General features: G+C 43.3%; 1 protein-coding gene across 1 annotated transcript in view; it reads right to left on the bottom strand.

The window, feature by feature from the left end:
* The window catches only part of LOC149866265 (tyrosine 3-monooxygenase-like), a 42,974-nt gene that overhangs the window by 4,997 nt on the left and 18,247 nt on the right, over nt 1-19,730 (bottom strand). Inside the window, exons 6-10 of the mRNA XM_090041595.1 lie at nt 18,908-19,053; nt 15,514-15,649; nt 13,154-13,223; nt 11,418-11,474; nt 5,556-5,651 (exon numbers count right to left, since the gene is read on the bottom strand). Coding sequence (XP_089897721.1) covers nt 5,556-5,651; nt 11,418-11,474; nt 13,154-13,223; nt 15,514-15,649; nt 18,908-19,053 — 505 coding nt within the window. The remainder of the gene's footprint in view (nt 1-5,555; nt 5,652-11,417; nt 11,475-13,153; nt 13,224-15,513; nt 15,650-18,907; nt 19,054-19,730) is intronic.

The raw sequence follows: 19,730 nt of genomic DNA, 5'->3' as shown, positions 1-19,730 counted from the left end.
ACACCACATATTATGACAGTCCCACACAATGATAAAATTGCAAGAGCCAATGACACTGAATGAGATAGTCAGTTCAAGTTGCTGACTTGAGAAATACAAAAGTTTCATTAAGGTTCCCTTTAGAACCTTATCTGAATTCTGAATAATTTGAATCTCACCCTAACTTGCAGGCCAGGTTGCTATGGAAGTACTGCAGACCTTGCCTAATATTTTGGCCAAAGAAATTATAAAATTTGAGTAGACTTTGCTCTTCCCAGTTCTATCATTTGCACTGCACAATATAAGGATACACATCTGAGAATACTTATGAAGTCTAAAATGTGCTTGTTAGTAATACTCAAGCATATGGCTGTGGGAATTATAAGCTTTGTGAAACAATATGGAAGAGCTTGAGGAGCCTGCAAGCCATACGACCATACTCTGCCATCAGTATTTAGGCGTAACTTATCCTTGATTTCAGTGGGAAGTTCTGCTGAAAAACTGATGGCCTGGAAGAGTAAAGAGAAATGAAGGACTTGCTGTGCTGCAGAGGAAGGATATGTATCACTGAATACTGCCAAAAGTACAGTACAAGGTGTTACATGTTGTAGGACAGAGTCCAGCCTAAGTGTTAACATGAGGAGTATTTTATGTAATGCAAAACAGCTGACAGATACAGTATAATGGAAAGCTAAAAGTTGTTTTGGGATTATTCATACAGTTCAAGGAAGCAAAGTTGGCCAGTAGTCACTCACCTCACCTGCTAAGCTTCAAGTCAAACATGGTTCTCTGCTCTTTTTGAACATCTGCATGCTACCACTAGGTGAATGAGTCCAGTGATAAAGACTCAAGTACCAGCAAGAGGCAGATGACATACAGCTCTCCTTATCCTTCATCACCTATGACCCAATCACTCCCACCACAATGACCCAGAACTTGGAAGGAATCAGATCTTGAGTGAAAAGCAGTTGGCTGAAGCTGTACTTGAGCAAGACAGAGATGAGGTAGGTGGAAAACATTCTGGAAGTGTCCACAGCTGTACTGTAGGTGTCTCTAGTTGAAAGAATATGCCTGCAATTAGTCATATCAGTTGATAATTTAGGAGTGTTCTTGTATTTCTTGTTGACAGGCATTCATATGGTGGTATTATATGTTATCATCTCCGTTTTAGGAATCCCCGTCTCATCTGGCCAGCCAGTGACTTGACCTCAGTTAGTCATACCTCATCATTACCACAGAACTGGATTATAGCAATATGTAATACTTGGGGGTGACTCCACTAGACTTACAAAAGTGCAAGCATGTAACACTCCAGTATGTCTCCTCAGCAATACGAGTTACCATGAGCACATCAGTCCTGCCCTTCACTCTCTACACAAGTATTTAATATTCTGTGGTAACATGCTGAGATCTCAGTTCTCATATTTAAAGCATTCCACAGCCTGTGCCCAGGGGAGCTACAACTGTGGAATGAATGGTGGACAAATCTGTACATCTGAAAGATTCAAATTTTTCATAATCAAAAGAAATTCATCTGTGGGGGAGACGGAACTTTCTTGGGAGTCATTCAGACTGTGGCCTGTTCTTCCAATAGCAAAGGACCTTCCTAAACCTCATCTGAGCTATACCTATTCCTCTGTGCAGCCAGATCACGGCCAGCCTCCCACCCCTTTTCCCCTTACCCCCCACCCCAGACAGATCTAGCCTTAAGATGGACCAAAAAACACCCATCCAGCTCACACGGTGAAAAGGTTGGGCTTCACTGACCTAAATACTGCTGATAATAAGTGATCTATAAAAATATGTGTAGAATAGAATAAAATGGTTCAACTGAAGTAAGTTGTCTTTTTTTTTTTTTGGCTGTTAAAAATCCCTCACATTAACCAGTTGAATATGCATAAGACTACTTGTCATTTACCCTTTAGGGTAACCAAATGCAAGTCAAACAGCACATTAACCAGACCTCATAATGCTAGATCTACCAGAAATAATGATTGGGAACAGACACAAGGGCAAAGCATCACTATTCAGCAATTGTTTGACAGTGATCCAGGCTCCAGTGACACCTCAGTGGTCTTGAGTTCGTGGAAACAGATTGATGTTTCTGCAACTATCCTTTAATCCATGGATGCTCAGCTCCTGGCCTGAAGTTCAGATTTGATCCCTAACACTAGGTTATCCAGCCTGCAGGGATCACCACAGATCTGAAAATATGGTAAGAAATAATGCTGCCAAATTTCTGGACTTGTGGGGAGCCCCACAAGCCACAGAGCATGGCCCTGCATACTGAATCAGGTGTGCAGGGTGGTGTAGGGCCCCACCCTAGTGCACAGGGCCAGGTAGGGGTAGCCTGGGGCTTCAGGGCCTGATCTCAGCACACAGGAGCAGCAAGGGGCCCAATCTAGTCCATGGGTAAGCCTCGTACTACCCATCTGGCCTGTAAGACCCAAAGACTGAGCAGCACTGCTTTAGTCTGTCACATCTTTACAAGTCCTTTGCTATCTATCATTTTGATATTTTTCAATCACAATGATGAACTTACTCTCCCGAAATACCCTCAGGTAGGAATGGAAACCATTTCATTCTGGTGTTCTATTTGGGTACTATTACTATGTAAGAGTTTGGGTGATCCACCTTGCCATATTGGATATGTCTGTAGGCCACTTTCCCAGTTCTCTTGAAAGTGCTGCCAAGGAGTATGCCTTCCCACCCATTCCTGTTTCAGATGTTTGTCTACCACTAAGGGGGCTTTAATCCAGAGCTTGAAAGATGGAGAAAACACAGATTCTGGTATGCTCTGATCCAGGTGCTGGAAACTAATGTTTGTCTTTAACATATAACTTCAACAGATTCAAAATTCAACAACCTGGCAGAGGAGGAGGTGATATCTGATTCCACAGTTTGCATTAATGGGAAAGGCAGCACTGTGAGTGATCCAGATGCCTTGCTTTCTACATTCAGTTAAACAGCAGATGTAATTCTGGCCTTTACAACAAAGGCCATACATTAACTCCATTTCTCTTACGCACAGACCTAGTCTTGGACTGTAACTGGAATTTCTATTGTGATTAATTTCTTAAAAGACATTTAAAGCTTTGTCAAAATCCCTAGAGGCCACACTGTAGAAGTACTAGTTAACCTTTGCTGAGTTTTTGAACTTTGGCCTAGGTGCCTCAAAACATAAATATCTGGAAACAAGAGGGCCATTATCCTTTAGTATTTTGCTTAACATCCAAATAAATTTGATTTAAAGACAGCAAGTATTCAGATGGGCAAGCAGGCAAAACAAATACTTACTCTTGTTCCAGTCCAGGTTTTGATCATGGACTTGCTTGGTTTTTTTTAAAAATAAATTAAATCCAGTATAATCTTCATAACTCTTGATTATGAGCATCACACATGAAAAAGGAACCTTTAAAAATATTAACATCTCACTGTCTCTCTCCTAAAACAGATATAAGTCGAAACCAAACATATGATATCAGAGCTTAATGTATGAAGATGCCCGCTGGTCTATTGTTTCAAAGACAGAAAGTTCAATGTTATATAGATGATTCATGTACTGCTGTTATAAAGCTTTTAAAACAGTCATTAGTAGTGTAAGGATAGGTGGGCAGGTAGGGCATGCCTAAGCAGAGAGACAGAAGGAGCGGAGGGGACTGCCTCATCCTCCTAGCCCCACCTCTCCTCCATCTGAACCCTGTACCTTACCTGCTGTGGCTCTGGTGCCAGCATTGTGGAGGAACAGAGTGGCAATAGCAGCATACAGTGTAAGAGCAGCTGAAAGTTCACTACTGCAGAAAGGAGATGTCATCTGCTATTTTGCTGGTGATTTTTTAGCTGCTCAACACATGTCAGCGGCAAAAAAAAGGTGACTTTCTCCCCTGCAGCAGCAAACCTCCGGCTGATGCCTATACAACCAAAGTTGCCACTGCTCAAGACATGGTACTGCCCAATTACACCTCTGACACAAGCATCAACAGAGCACAGTACCTTATTGTAACACAGGTTTACATATTATTGGGCCCATCTACACATTCTTTATTGCACCATAATTAGGGCACATTAAGTTTAGTATATCTAATTACAGGTACTAACTTAATGTGCTTTAATTGGCACTACTATGCAGTAGTGCCGCTGCATGCTTTTTTGTGATGTTAATGCTCAGTAGACTAATTCTACTGTGCATTATCACAGTTTTTGCTGGTTGCACTAATGCTCAGGAGAATTAATCTACTGTGCATTTAGCATCTTGTGTAGACACACCCAGTGTTAATCAGCAAGGATCTCCAGGCTTAGACAAGGGAAAGCTCCTGAAAGCATGCACCATTCAATGGGCACACCAAACCTGTTATTCAATGTGCAGGTGTTTTGAGCAAACCAGTGCCAGAAGTCTCACTGGGAGCTAAAATGTAGATAACATCTGATTCCTATCGAGTTGGCAGCTCTTTAAAAAACCTTGCAAATGTCTTCATATAGCTGGCAGCTTGCCTTCCCCATACTCTTACCTAGAGTGCTGCAACGCCTCATCAATGAATTTTGGGGAGGTTTGTGCAATGTTTATGAATGAGGTAGCAATACAAACACCTTCTAGCTATAGTCACACAGGCTGCATTCATGGTCTCTCACAGTTCTGTACTAGAATATATCCCCCTACTTGTCTAATGTTAAAATTTTCCATGAAGAGTTTTGGCTTATAACGTTGCTTTAAGAGAGTGCAATGTTACCTTTGGCATTTACTAAGGCTCCAACCCAGTAAAACACATAAGAACACATTTAAGTATCTGAGTAGTTCAACTGACTTCAATGAGACTACTCATGTGCTTAAAACTAAGTAAGCAATTAAGTGTTTCACCAAATCAAGAAGTAAATGGCTGCTTTACTATCAAATAATGGACCTAGGCAAGTGGATACTTTATACCTCCAACAAGGGTTTGGTTTCTCTTCCTCCTGCATTAATACACTGCACTATATTTAGATAACTGGTGCGTGTTTTCGTATAAAATGAGAGAGGTTCCAGGCTAGAATCAGTTTTAAAGAATATTTGGGAATTTATAATTCTTAAAAATTCATCTTTGCCACCTTCAGTGATATTACAGCTCTCTGACATTCAGTTTATGATAGTCAATCATGTGAAAATTCAGGGTATTCATTGACAAAAACGTGCAAAATTTTTAATAGGTTTAATACTGCCCTCTAGTGAGTAGCAGGGACAACTACACTAGTTTAAAGCAGGGGAAAGCCAAGTTTCTACAAGCGAAGGTTTAATAAAGGCAGTATAACTGCACGCAAGTATGCTTAGTCTTCAGAGCTATGTTAACTATTTCATTTGAAGACAGGCACAACTCAGCAATACTTCTATCCATATTGTAGTGTCCATTGCAGGAGAAAAAGGAATATCCACTTTTCCCTTAGGAGTGAAGAGTGAAAAAGGAAAGCTTTTGAACATGACACTCAGGTGGTTTTAGAAATATCCTCATGATATTTGATGTCAGGAATAATTATTATTTTTTTCCACAAAAGTTTAGAAAATGGACTATAGAAATAAAAAACAAAACAAAACATATTTTACTTACTTTAAGCTCCCCATAAGATGAAAGGAGTCCTGCCCCATAAGCTTTGATGGATCCATTTTGTTTGCAGAGCCCAAACTCAATAGTAAACCAATAGAGCTGATAAGAAAGAACATTTAGTGAAAACCACCATCCCCATAAGCAATCATTTCCCATTATTGTAACTTTCTTGTTGCCCTGTTGCTCTTTTGTTTTTTTCCCCTTTATTACACTTTTCTTAATTTCTTGCTATTTTTTTAAACAAGTGTATATATTTTCAGAAGATATCCACATCCTTATTTAAACTACATTATTCAAACATGAAGTCACTCTGTCCATACTATAGGGAAACTGGACATTATTCTTTTACTGTATGTCTGCTCCCAACTCACCTTGCTTTGAAAGATGTTACAAACTACATTGAGCCATGTTAGCTCTCAGTTGCATCTTAGTCAATAGATCCATAGAGCTGGAGGAGTCCCCATAAAGGTATAATGAAAACCCATGCAGACCACATGCTACCTCAGGCCATAAATTATAAATATCTCTACTGCACTTCTCTAGATGGCATTATTAGCAGAATGTTTAAATTGTTCCTGCTTTAGCAGTGACATTCACTTAAAAATGAAGCCAGATTCATCTTTATTTTGTTGCTTCAGAAAACAAGCAGGTGTATCCCTTGGTTGACCTTGCCAGTTGAAACTGTTGCTACATTACAGACAGGTTTGTAACCTTGCCCCACAGCCCTTTGCTATCTCTTCCCTCTAAAGGTGCAGGGGGAGAAGGCAGGCACAGAAGGCAGAGTCTGTACACTCAGCACCTTCTCCCAATAAGCTGGAGGGCAAGGAGGCAACAGGACCTATGCAAGGAAAGAACAAGCCAAACTTTTTTCCAAAAGTTTCCCTGTGTGTCACTTCTAGAATGCCGGGTTAGTTTGGTTTTTCTTGACCCTAATATCTGTAGTGTAATCCAATGTAGTGTATAGGGCAATGTGGGCAGATCAGGCATGCGTGCTGACAGCTTTCAATCTGTCATGGTCACACCAGTTGTGTAGAAATGGACAGATGAACCTTAAGAACTGGGTGAACTAAAGGGTATTTTAGAGCTTGTTTTACTAAAAATCGCATGGCAACATTATTAGGGATGGTACACAGACAACCTGGAGCTTCCTGTTACTTTAAGATAATAGCAGCTCAGCCAGGGAGCATAGCAGGCTAAGCAAAACTGCAGGGCGTCAGGGCAATAGGCTAATGGGGTAAATGGCAGGCACCTACAGGCATTCACTGATGGATTGATGGATGTAGGCAGTGCCCTGGGAACATATAAGCCCAAGGTTGGGGCTGTCAGGGGAGTCTCTCCCTGGCAGCTGCTAGGGAAGGAGCCCCTGTCCAGGAGAGCCACCCAGGGGTGCTGGGCTTACTGCTTTGCTGCCTGCAGGAACAGTGAGGGCTTGGGGAGCTCACAAGGAGCCTAGGATGCTGTATTAGTGAGTGAAGGCTTACATTCTTAAAGGGACAGGGGGCTCTTGCTCCTCTATATTATGTTGTAGCTCAGGAGCTTATGTTTACATTGTGTTTGAACTGGCAGTTAAGTTGGGAGTAGGGGAGGTTTATGGAGATCCCATTAGTGCCCAAGGGGAACGCAACTGCCTTAAGCCCAGCCAGGGGCAGGCTCAAGGCTCTGGTGAGTATTGAGCCTAGAGTAGGCATAGTGTGAGGCAGGGGCCCGGCACACAGGGACCAGGGGATGGTGATGGAAGAAACAAACATGAGCTAGGGCCCCAAAGCCAGGTCCAATACAGTGGGCCTAGGCTAGAAGGCCTAGCCAGACTAAAGGGGTGGAGGCTGGGAAAACCAAAGCTTCAACAGTGATGACCGTAACACCCACAAGGCATGGGACATAGTGCAGGGAAAGATTTGAAGCCAAGCAATTAGCCCGTAAGGCTTGAGGTACCCTCCAGTGGCACAGCTACTAAGTAAGGTTCAGCAAGGGGCATGAGGACCACTGATGACCACTAGGGTGCTGCAGACCCTAGCATAGGTTCAGTGGAACTGGAGCTATGCTAAGGTCTGTGGGCAGCCTCCCTATCTATGACTATTTCTATCAAGGCATAGCAGGCAAGATGGGATGGTGCTTTAGGGGCAGAGCAGGGACTGTCACAGAGCCACCAGGGGACAACAGCCACCCCTGAGACCGTAACCTTATTACAGGGACAAATCATATTTCATCTTTACATATCTACATGTACTAATGCATCCAAATGTAGCTGCTTAAGTGCCTTGGAAGGGAAGACACCCTGGCTGCTTTCCCTACTGCCAGTGGAGCAGACACTGTCCTACTGCTATCTCTTCATGTTATTCTGCAAGATGCAGAAAAGGCTTTGAGGTAGGGGCCAGAATACAAGGCATCCTTCCTTCCAGGACAGTGTCTATCTCACTGAGCCCTGCTCCCTTTCACGTGTTGTAGGATGAACTTTTTCTACTAGGAGGGTAGTAAAGCACTGGAATGCATTTCCCCAGAGATGTTGAGGAATCTCCAGCCTTGGAGGTTTTTAAGACCCAACTAGACAAAGCCTTGCCTGGGATAATCTAGTGGGCCTGGTCCTGCTTTGAGCAGGGGGTTGGAGTAGACTACCTCCTGCTGTCCCTTTCAACCCTAATTTTTTATAATACTATACTTGCCTCCTACAGCTATGTACCTTCCCAACTTCAGGAGAACAGCTGGATAGTACTGGGCATTGGCCTTACCTGGTAGTAAGAGCACTTTGCTGGGAAGTGCAAGTTCAAAAGCTCTGTGGGTAAGGGTGAGCCTTAGGACCTCACTTTCCTTCTGCCTGGGCTACAGAGCTAAAAGGTGGCTGAACATACCTCCTGTGGTAGCTAATCATGCTCTTTTTCTCCAGTCACATTAATGGAAGCTTACAGTTATATACCTAATCAGGAAATCCTTCTCCACATAGTATCCATGGCCAGAAGGAACAGCCATAGCTTCACAGGTAGAAATGGACTCTAACATCTGTGTAAGTAACAAAAGTGGTGTGTACAGGGTTACATTTGGCCAATATAAGTGGAGGGCGTGTCTACACATGAAATTAATGCTATTGAATGTACTCAGGCTCAATCTGAGCTGGAGCAAACTAACCCCAATGTCACTATCTACACCTGTATTTAAGCACAGTAATTTACTGTAATGCTGGATACCATTTGTAGCTAACAGGACTATCTGGCAGTACAGTAAATTAGTCTACTGTGTCGTAATTACTGCACATGTATAGACGGTGATGCTTTACCATGCAACAAATTAGTTTGCTAAGCAGTAAAGCATCTTGTGTAGATGCACCCTCTGGGTAGCCATCTATTTCCTTTTGGTCATCTAAGTGACAATTTTTTAGTTGGCTGAGCAGCATTTTTTGGCATTAACACACAAGTAGCAATTCTGCTGCCCAGCAATATGGCTATGTGGGCTTTACATGTGTAGGCTGAGCATGGTTACACAGTAGCCACATACAAATACAGCCATGTGTGCACACACCTTGTGAGTGCATAGTGACATTTAAGGCCCAAAAATACAGGTAGACCAGTACTATAATTATCAGGTATTGGACTCAGGAAGAAAGGCCTGCTGTGTTTTAGCCTCCAGTAGTTAAGTGGTTAGGGCACTTGCCTGGAGAGCTAGAGACTTAGTCTGGAGCCTGGCTCCTAGTGAAACAAAAGCTTCCACTCTGGGCTGTCCTCCATAGTTTTTTCCAATGATTCTTAAATGTGAGATGCAAGTGGTTCAGCTTCAAAAGGATTGTTCAAAAATGGGCCAAATAAAGCCTGGCCTGTGGCATAGTGATTAGGATGGTGTGCTTAGAATTCAGACAGCTGTAGGTTCAGGCAATAGGGCTAAAAAGTGGTTTTCTACTTTCCTAAATGAGTGGTCTAACCACACAGATACAGGGGCTAAAACATATAGTGGGGTCTGTCTCTGGTGTTGGGTTCAGATACATATGCAGTTGTCTACAGGTGCCAGATTATGTGTCAAATGGAATCTTCAACTGTGCATAAATACCAAAACCTACTGGTTAGACAGTTTAAAGGGGGAAAAATGCCACTCTTGGGTTGCAGATGGCTGTATTGTATTGTACTTTCTACTACATGGGCCCCAGACTACTTAACACAATTGTGGTTAGATAAGATGGGGCAGTCTGTAGGCCAGCTGAGTCTCTTTATTGTAGATTAAATTTGGTAGTCAATTCCCTAATGACTGGTGCATTCAGTCCTCAGGGGACGGATCCTCAGCTGATGCAAAGCAATTCAGACTTCAGGGGAGCTATGCTGAATTACTCCAGATCAGGATTTGGCCCTGTGATGTCCTAGAGAACTTGTGTAGTCTTAGTGCCAGCCCACTGTTAAGACCTAGTTTTTACATGGCACTCTTAATCAATAGGCCTCACCATACTTAACAAAAGAGGTATTTAGGGGAGTGTGAAGCAGACCCTATTGGATTCAGATTCAGATTCAGCCCAAATCAGGGACAGTGACTTGATTTGTTGTTTCAGATTACTGTCCCTGATTTGATTCAGCCAAATCTGAATCTGAAGACTTGAAACTGATTTGGAGAATCAGCTATTCAGAAACAGACACAGCTTTAAATGTTTTTTCTGCATACCTTAAGGTACCAGTGCAGCTTGTGAACACTGCAATGCTGGGGCACATGGAGCGTCCCACAGGAGTGTGGGGAGCCCTCCATGTGATCAGCAGTGAACCCAGATGTGGACTGGAAGTACTTCCGATCCACTTCCTGGTCCACTGAGGAGTGCACAGGGTGCCCCCCCGCATCCCCCTGGCTCGACGATCAGCTATGGGGGACTCCAGGTGCCCCCCCTCAACCCAGGAGGCACCAGTTGCCAAGCTGGAGGAGGAGGCAGGGGGGGCCCTCCAGCGCACTCCCCAGTGGACCAGACATGCTTCTGGTCCACTTCTGGGTTTGCTGCCGAGCGCGGTGGGGAACCACCCCCCACCCTCACGCTTCTGTGGGACACTCCATTTGCCCCAGCATCCATGAACTGCCTGTATCTTGAGGTATGTAGAAAAAACATTTAAAGCTGTGTCTATGTCCAAATCACCGAATCTTTCCAATTTGATTCAAAGAGATTAAAGGGTCCTCTGATTCTATTCAGATTTAGGGATTCAGCCACCGAATCCAGTCAAATCTCCGCCAAATCAAACCAGGGACCAAAGCTTCACACAGCCCTAATCACTACTATCCTTACTTTTACAGATATAGTAAAAAAGAGGCACAAGGATGCTTCAGGTCACCTTACAAGCAAGTGGTAGTACTAAGACTAGAACCCAAATCTCTGAAATCCTAGACCAGGCCTGATATACTAGGCCACACTTTCGAAATAGCAGTAGATCCCCTGCAACTGCTTTTAATAGTGTTCATGTTTTGTGACTCCCATGAATGCATGGATAATCTAGCATCTTAATTTTGCTTATACAAAATTCAATTCTTTCTTCTAGTAGTGGTTTCTCTTAATATTGGGATGCAAGTATCTAGCCTGATTGCTAGAGTTATGTGACTATGACATCAATTGGTAACCTCCCTGTAGCTCAAACTGCATGAAGACCCTGGGACAGGAATACATTCCTCCTGTTCAGGGAAATATTTAAGCACTTGCTTGAAGTTCTGTCCTACAAAAATATGGATTTCAGCATATGCACTACTGCAATCTGAATTTGACAAAGTTAAGAGAAAATATTTTGGCTGCTTCCATTTTGGGTGCCCACCTAAAGAAGTGTGAAAGGGAAGGCAGATCTTCAAAGGGCAGGTACTCAGAACTTTTTGGAAATCAGGTCGCTGGCATTTTAGCTTGGATATTAAAATGTAGCTTATACTTACTGTTGACAGTTTTTCAATATCAGCATCCAATGACCCAAGAGAAGCCAGTCCAATATCCTAAAGCAAGAAAGTATTATCACAGGTGTGTTATTGGTTAACCAGAAAGAATGTAGCATGGAAGGGAGAAGACTTGCCACATTTCCAATGTGAATTAGCTCTTCTTGTTTTTTCAATAAACATGTCCTTCCATGGCTTCCAGAAGGCCTACCATTTGTGGATCCCCAACAGTGCTTAATCCAACATCATTCTTGGCCTAATTTTGACCAGTTCTTGGCCTGTTGTTGACCCTTGCACATGCCCTCTCACTAAAGAATGAGAAACCTCGTGACTAGGACAGAATGTATCCAGCTGGACTAGAGCATGTCTAGGATGCTCCCACTAAATGATTAGCCAGTGCACAGATCATCTATTTCCCATCTGCCAGCCCTCTTCTAGGTCCCAAGCCAATTCCACCCCCTACCTACTCACCCTTATCTTTCCAATCACTTCTCCTTTGTCTGCCCCCTCTGCCTTCCCCAAAACTTGCCTGTGTTCTGCTTCTGTTCCTGCCTCATACTATTCTTCCTTTTCCCACAGTGAGCTGGCTCCTATCTTCCTGTTCCTGATACTTCACTCTCAGATTCTCCAACTCCATCCCTAACTGTACAGAAAAGAATCCAGTAGCTTGTTACAGGTGGAAATAAGTGCACTGGCTAAGACAACTGCCATCCTCTCAGCAGCAGAAACTTGGCTATAAGCATGAAACAACCTGATTTGAGTTTCAAGAGGCTAGCTTATTCTGCCTTGTATTAATTAGGTAACTCTGAAAACTGAATTGCCCTGTATTAATTAAGGAGACAGAGCAGCAGAGTTGGACCAAGGAACCTGTGTTAGTCATGGAGTAAAAAACTTCAAGTCAGACATGCCCTACAGGCAGAACTCCTAGGGATAATGAAGTTCCCTTGATGGCTCATTTACTTGGGTAAGCTGGGCAAAGGCATCTCTGGAATTGCTTATTATACAAGTTACATTGTAGTGCTGCCATATTAATGGGAATTCTAGGTCTGCCTCCCACTAATTTGACTGGGGGCTGGACTTAGACCCACTGGTACTTCAAAAGATTACGGCCATTTCTCAGCACCAGAGGTTCACCAGGAAAACTCTGCTTCTTCCCTTGTATATTCCCTATTAAGCTAACTGCATCTTTTCAAGGATGGGTATTCCCTAGAGCTGCTTCTTGGTTCAAGCCCTGGATACTGTGTCATAGTAACAAACAAACAAAAGCAGGGTGACTTTACTATTAATTTTCTCATGATGGATCAAATATAAAAGAGTTTCCATGAAACTAACTCAACCATAAAAGCACTCGATGTCATTCAGTTAAATCACCATGAGCCTTTGTGATCCTATGTTCTAAGCAGGGAAAACAACAACAGTTGGTGATTCTGAAATGGCTATATGGTCATTTTCCTACTTTTTTAAAATATTCTTTTATTTGTAGTATGTCTAGTACTATAGAGAGAGTTTCTCCATAATTAATCACAGTCCAAGTCTGGTAGGTACAGGAACAGGCTCAGCCTAGATTATAATGGCAGCTGTTAGTGAAGCCTTAGAGGTATTGGTTTTTGTGACATATGAAGGGCCCCAGAAGTGTCTATTCAGTACATGTCTCAGGTGCGCAGTTCTTCAGGGCACTCATTGCTACTGGAATTTCTGCACTCTTCAGTCCAAAGCCATCAGCAGAAAGCATTTCTTACCTGAGAGAACTGGGCAAATTCTTTGTCAGCTAACATGGGAACGTGACCCAACAACTCATGGCAGCAGTCACTGGAAGAGAAGTCATTTTTATCATTTAAAAAAAGAACAGTTTTATCCTAAAGAGCAATTCCAAGCATGACTTATCTGCTCTTTCACTACTAATCTCTCCCCACTCCATCCGCACATAAAATTTAATTGCTGTCTTAAAAAATGAAAAAATCTGTGGGGAAGATTTTCAGCTGGTGTAAATCTAGTAAACTCTGCTGGAGACATGCATAACAGCTCGCTGTGCTAGTTGCTGTTCTGGGCCTACAACTCTGCTCTCATTTCCTGCTACCCCACTTCCTGCTGCATGTGCTCTTCTGAGATTCCCACCAGCCCATCTCTTCTCTGTCTTTTTGCTCTTCATCTTTTGTATCGGTGCCTTCCCCCTCTATGACTCCTCCCATGCAGTTTGGAGCTCCTTCTATCTTACAGGGTGCTACCACACTTCCCTCTCTACATTTATCTCTCTCCTCAAAATATGCTCCACCTGTGCAGCCTCTCAGCAGTCACCATGCCAAGTCCTGAGCACGTATAATAAAAGTAAAATATGAGTGGCCCCAAATCCCACTGACTTTAGTTAGAACTACATTAGATGTCTTAGCATTCAACCTGTGATGTTCAAGTTCAACAAAACTGTCTCTAAACAGAAACTCCAAAACAAAAATGTCTACCCCAGCATAGCCAATAAATTTGGCAGCTATGTGGGATAAGAAACCAAGTTTCAAACCCATGTTTTGAGTCAGACAGAGCCAGGTCATCTCATGGAGCTCCCACATCCCAGATGACTGTCCTAATGAATGGGTTAATGTAGGATGAGGGTGGAGTCACTTTTTCAAACACTTTTGAAAGGTCCCCGTTTTGCCCTGATGCAGAACAAAACCCACTACCAAAGCCTTACAATTTTCCATTGTAACCCGGGCGGTTGCCCAAGAAGTACCCCCTCTCCAATTGAAAGGATCAAAGCAGATATACAAGCACTGTGGGAAATGTAGGGACTCTCCTCCCCCTATAGAGCAGAGCCAAACCACCAATGGGGACTTAACCATGTACCTTTTAATGAGAGAACAATACTGGGAACATAACCAGTATAAACCAGGAGGTATAGGGGACACTACAGTGCCCCAAGGGGGCAGGATTCAACAAAGGTTAGACACTTAACAATTATAGACATAGTCATCCAGTTGACAAGAGACAGGGTTAACCAAAATGTAAAACACAAACAGCAGAACAAACAATACTGGTTGGTGAAATATAAAAGGCACAAAATACAAAATGTCAAACGACAAGGAATATAGGGCCTAGGTACCTGAAGGGAGAGAAAGGGGGAAAAACATAATGGCCCCTTTCCACTGCAAGAAGAATTTCTCCCTGTCAGCTCACTCACCCCAAGTCACCACAGCTGGGACTTGAACTCAGATCTCCCACGTGGTAGGTAAAAACACTCTACCACACAGCCACCAATGCTGGTGCTATGCCTGCTTGCAAGGGGCCTTGACCTTCCTAGAGCCCTGGCCTTGCATTGAGCTGCCCAGCCTCCGACTGGAGGAGCTGGCAGCAGAACTGGGAACCCCTCAGGTCGCTGCTCAGATCCTTGCTGGAGCAAGGGAGCCTCTCCTGCTGGCCACAGCCTCTCCTAGGGAATCCTGGAGCCCAGCAGGCAGCCTCTCATGCCAGCCACGCACTGCGCTGCTGAGGGTCCAACTGTTGCCTGCAGGTCCCACTCCTTCAGGCTTTCTGGGGCTACTGGTCCCACCCAGCTAGCCCAGCTCTTGCCAGCTCTTTGAATCTCCTTCCTTGTGGTCCCTCACTGTCTTCCCTGAGTCAGCTGCACTGCCCCTTTTATCCCCCTCCAGGTGACCTGAAGGGCCAAACAGGGGACATGGAGGGTGAGTCTCTGGGGCCTGATTGGTGAGGAAAGGGAATCCCAAGTCCTCCAATCATCTTTTGTCCTTTCAAAACCCCTGGGCTAACTCACTGCCAGCTAGCCCATCACATCCATGAAAGAGAATTTTTGCTTACTGCGACCTTCCCAGAGCAGGGAATGCATAACCTGATACAGTGTTAGAACTCAAGGAATGATAAATGCAGCAAAAATGAACAGATTAAAGCAAATGGCCTCTAGCGTTTTCCTTCTCCAGATGACCTTAAAAAAGAAGCATGTCTTCTTATGCATGTCCTCCTCTCCTAACTGCCTAAAAGCATAGTTTTCAAATCATTTCATTCTGGGGGCCACCAAGATGGACCCTGTGAATCACTGGTGTATTGCTTACCATCCCCCAAGTACTGCTAGTTTATGCCATGTCATCCTACTTACGGCTCTGGGGAATGCATAGGGGAGGAGGAATGCCTTATATACTGTGTGCTCTGGAAGACACGAAATGCCAGGCTGGCAAGGAAGTCACGAGAAGACAGTAGTCCTGCAGCTGGTCTCAGCTGAAAACCTGTTCTTTCTGCAAAGGACAGCAACACAGCAGGAAATTCTTGTGTTAATTACATGACAGCGTGACACCAACCAAGGAGTCTGGACTTATTCCTAGCACATTCTTGTACCTGTGGGTAATGAGAACATCTATCTACTTTAGGTATTTCTGTCACCTCTAGTACAGCATCTCTGGTCTGCCTATATATTCAACATCCCAGAGATCCCAAGTTATTTCTGCATGTTCCAGCTGTGAAACTGGAAACAGTGTAAACTTGTTAGAACAGTGTTGTGTGCAGGCTTAGAGAAGCACAGGTGTTTTGCTACTTCTAATTTCTATGACTCAGCAGGCCAAATACAACAGCAAAGTGTGAAGGACAAGTGTGTCTACACGTGTGCTTTAATGTGCATTGGCCAAACTGTGCTATGTAGTTAATGTGCATTAAAATAGGCTAATGCACATTAAGCATCACTTAAAACAGTGCTCTTTAGTTAATGTGCATTAATAAAAGTGAATGCACATTTCCTAGAACCTCACAATGGAGGGCACCTACACGACCACAGAGACTGCTTCAATGTGCTGGAATTCCAGCACATCACAGCAAGTCAATAAAACAAGTCTGCTGGAGCATGCTCCAGCAGCCTCATGCGTCTCGTGTATCAGCGTCCCTGCTCTCAAAAATAGTGGTGGGGGCACTTAATTAAAGTTTTAATTCAAGAGCCCCTGCCACTATTTTTGAGAGCAGGGACACTGATGCAGAAGACGCGGTGGTGCTTTAATTACTACTTGTCCATTCCAGCACCAAAGGGGAAGCAAGAAAGTCATGATCTTTAGAGAGATAGCCATGCTTCACGGTCTTTTCTGAGCTGTCTCTGAGAGGGTGCAGTTTGTGCTCCACCAGTGCACATAATCTAACATTTCAAAAGTCTAAAAGTATTTGAATAAATCCGGGAAGGTTTGATGTTGCTTTAACAAATTATTTTATGAATCTGGCCCAGTGAGTCAGCAGCTCCTGCTGGCAAAGTAGCCTTGCAAATGTTATTAAAGTAGGTCGACAAGGCATTGGTGGAGGGAGAAGATGTGCTAAGAAGATGTACATTCATCTCAATACTGCATAAGAAAAATGAGTGCTAAAGAACTGAATGTGTGGGGTGACTGGTCTAACTGTTCAAAAGCCCTCTGGAGTCAGAGGGAAGGCCCTGAATGTTGACCTAAGGGAGCCTATACAAAATGAGGTTTAACTTTTGGCCTAAGAAAAATTTTATAAAGGCCTGACTATTACAGCATGACCCTCCTTTGAGTTCTTTGGCTGTAATTTTTTCCAGCTGTGGAGCAAAATTCTTAAGTCCAAATATCTTTTCTAGAAAGGAATAACTCCTTGGGGGTATTTATTTAACCCCTTGAAAAACCATTTACCATGTTTAGATGTCATGTGATTAACCCCTTTATGATTGCATAATGCTTATTTTCTAATATCCATTTCGATTTACATCCTAACCACTCCAAACTGCTGGTTATAGAATGCTGTGGTAGTGCAACTCAACTTAAAGGCAATGTGAAAAACTCAACAGAAAAATCCTGCATTACTTGTTATTAGAAGTGATGAAGGTTACTTGACTTGTTGGGATGGCATTAGTAATCCCACCCCCCCCTTTCAATATGTTCCCTTTCTGTACCCCTATAGTTTATTATATAAAAAGCACATAGTATTATAGTAATATATGCTAGAAAATAGTCCAATATAGGCAATTTTTTTGTAACTGTAGGCATTAGACTGGTAATAGGACTTAGGCCAGGGCTTGCACTGGGACTTTAGTGCACACAATAAGAGGTTCACCTGGTACCAACCAAGCCTGGGAGAAACACACTGGATGTAGTGGCTGGCCTGCCCCTACTGCATGCTAGGGAATTCCTGGAGATGTTTCCCTGGGGCAGTGCAGTTCTGTAGTACCCATAACAAAGGCAGGTGACTCCAAGGCACAATTGACTCCTAAGTTAAGGTATATGGGGCAAAACCATGACTACAACGAGGCAGGGCAAAAATCAGGTTGACTTCATTAGGGCCAGAATTTTACCTCACATACTAAGAAATAAGAAATATTCCTTTCTTACAAGATGGTTCTGTGACATGGAACTAACTACTGAAGTTTTTGCAGACCTTTTCGAATACTTGTAGACTCGCACTGAGCTTGGAGAAGCAATACATTTACAAGGATACCTTCAGTGATAGATGGACACAGACTCCCTAAACTGGGATAACTTTACGTAAGCCAGTAAAGTTTCCCCTGAAATAACCAAGTATGATGTTCTACTAGTGTAAGTTATACTGGCTTTGTTGTTTTCTGTCAGCTTCAAGCCAGCCATTTGCTAAAGGCAAACCTACAGCTTTACTATCTAATGGCAAGATGCAGTAACAGCCACCTACTATATAATGCTATGCCACACCAGCACATTTATCTGCTCCTGATCCTGATGTAATTTACATCAGTTTCTATGTTTCTGGGTGAGTTGGTTCCAAGGAGTTCTGACAGTAATTTTATCTATCACAATTCCCTAAAAGAACTGTGATTAGGAAAGTTTAATTGAACTTTAATTGATCAAACCATTGGTGACAAAGAGATATTAATAGGAATCAGTTCAACTAGACCAAAAGTACCTTTTCTAGTCTGAGATGCGTGCAGCCACAAATATACACTTGAGTTCTCAGATATGCGATGAATTTTTTGATTGACAATTTTATAACATTTTCAACCAAAGACATTTGTATAATAGACTACACAAAAATTTAGAATCACAGCCTATAGAAAATGTAGATAACCCAGACAGTTAAATCTAACATTACCAGTAAAAAATGTGCATATGGAAATGCCTTTATACTGTCCTTGTTTTTCCACTTCTGCCATTCTCTTTGAAATTAGCTGGCAGATGAAGAAGATGCAAATCAGTCATATACCTGGGTGGATAAAAATCAACATTTTTCTGTGATTAAAATGAAACACCACTAATATACAGGCAGACATATGTTCATACATGTATATTAGCAGTGTTTCATTTTAATCACAGAAAAATGAGGATTTTTATATATATATACACACACACACGTGTGTGTGTGTGTGTGTGTGTGTATGTGACAGGAAAATATGGATTTTGGGTTACTTTTTTTAATCTGAAATCTGGGGATTTTTTTTTATCAGAGAAAAACCAGGATCACTGACCATTACACACCATTTGAGATTCCAAAAGGGGGATACAAGGAACTTTGAAATACCATGTTTCACAGTGCCTTGCCTTTTAAAAATCTGGAGACATCCTGCAGTTGAGGTATGCTGTCCTCTTGGTAGCCACAGTATTTCTCCAGCTGCTGAAAGGAATCCAGGTATTGTTTACAGGCATGGGTAGGGTAGAGGCTGCTCAGCTTTCTATAGACTTCTCTCCTGAAAGAGTAAGAGCTGTAAATTGGTGACCTCCTCACCTCACCAGAGCAGAACCACTTCCACATAGCTTCTAAACCAGAGATACTCATGCAACTAAAGTGGAGATTGTCTAAAACACAAAGCTGAGTTAACAGTGTAGTAGCATTAAAAATGGACCCACCTGAAGGAATAGAAAGGGCTGCCCTGCAGAGGGACAGAGTGCGAAGAGACAGTTTGTCCCAGTAGGAACACTGTTTGCCCTGAGGGCGAGCGAAACTGTTTTGGAGGTAGCCCTTTTGGAAGTGGGAGGGGCGATGTAACCCCAGCAGGGTTTGAATGAGAGAGGTTAGCAAAAGCCCGGGAAGAGCCCTGGCCTGGGATTGGCTGAGAGGCTTGCTTAAAAGAGGGGAGCGGTTTTCCCAGGGGGAGAATAAAGAAGAGAGGGAGAGGGCAAGAGATGGGCTGGAGACCAGGGAAAGGATCTCCCCCCAGCCGCCTCCCCTGAGAGCCCCTGGCAGAGCCGTGCAGAAGTAGCAGCGAGAGGCTGCATCGAGAGTGCTGCGCTATGTCCGTTCTCCCTCCCTTCCCTTCCGAGCCCTGCAGGGCAGGACAAGAGAAGAGCTGGCTGTGAGGAGACTCCAAGCCTGGGAGGACCATCCTGAAAGCCCCTGTGTGGCTGAGTGAGCACAGCAAGGGAG

This window comes from Crocodylus siamensis, chromosome 4 (assembly GCF_052110815.1).
Source record: "Crocodylus siamensis isolate JL-2025a chromosome 4, ASM5211081v1, whole genome shotgun sequence".
Taxonomy (NCBI): domain Eukaryota; kingdom Metazoa; phylum Chordata; order Crocodylia; family Crocodylidae; genus Crocodylus; species Crocodylus siamensis.
Note: the sequence above shows the minus strand (reverse complement) of the source record. Positions and strands in the feature narration are given on the sequence as shown.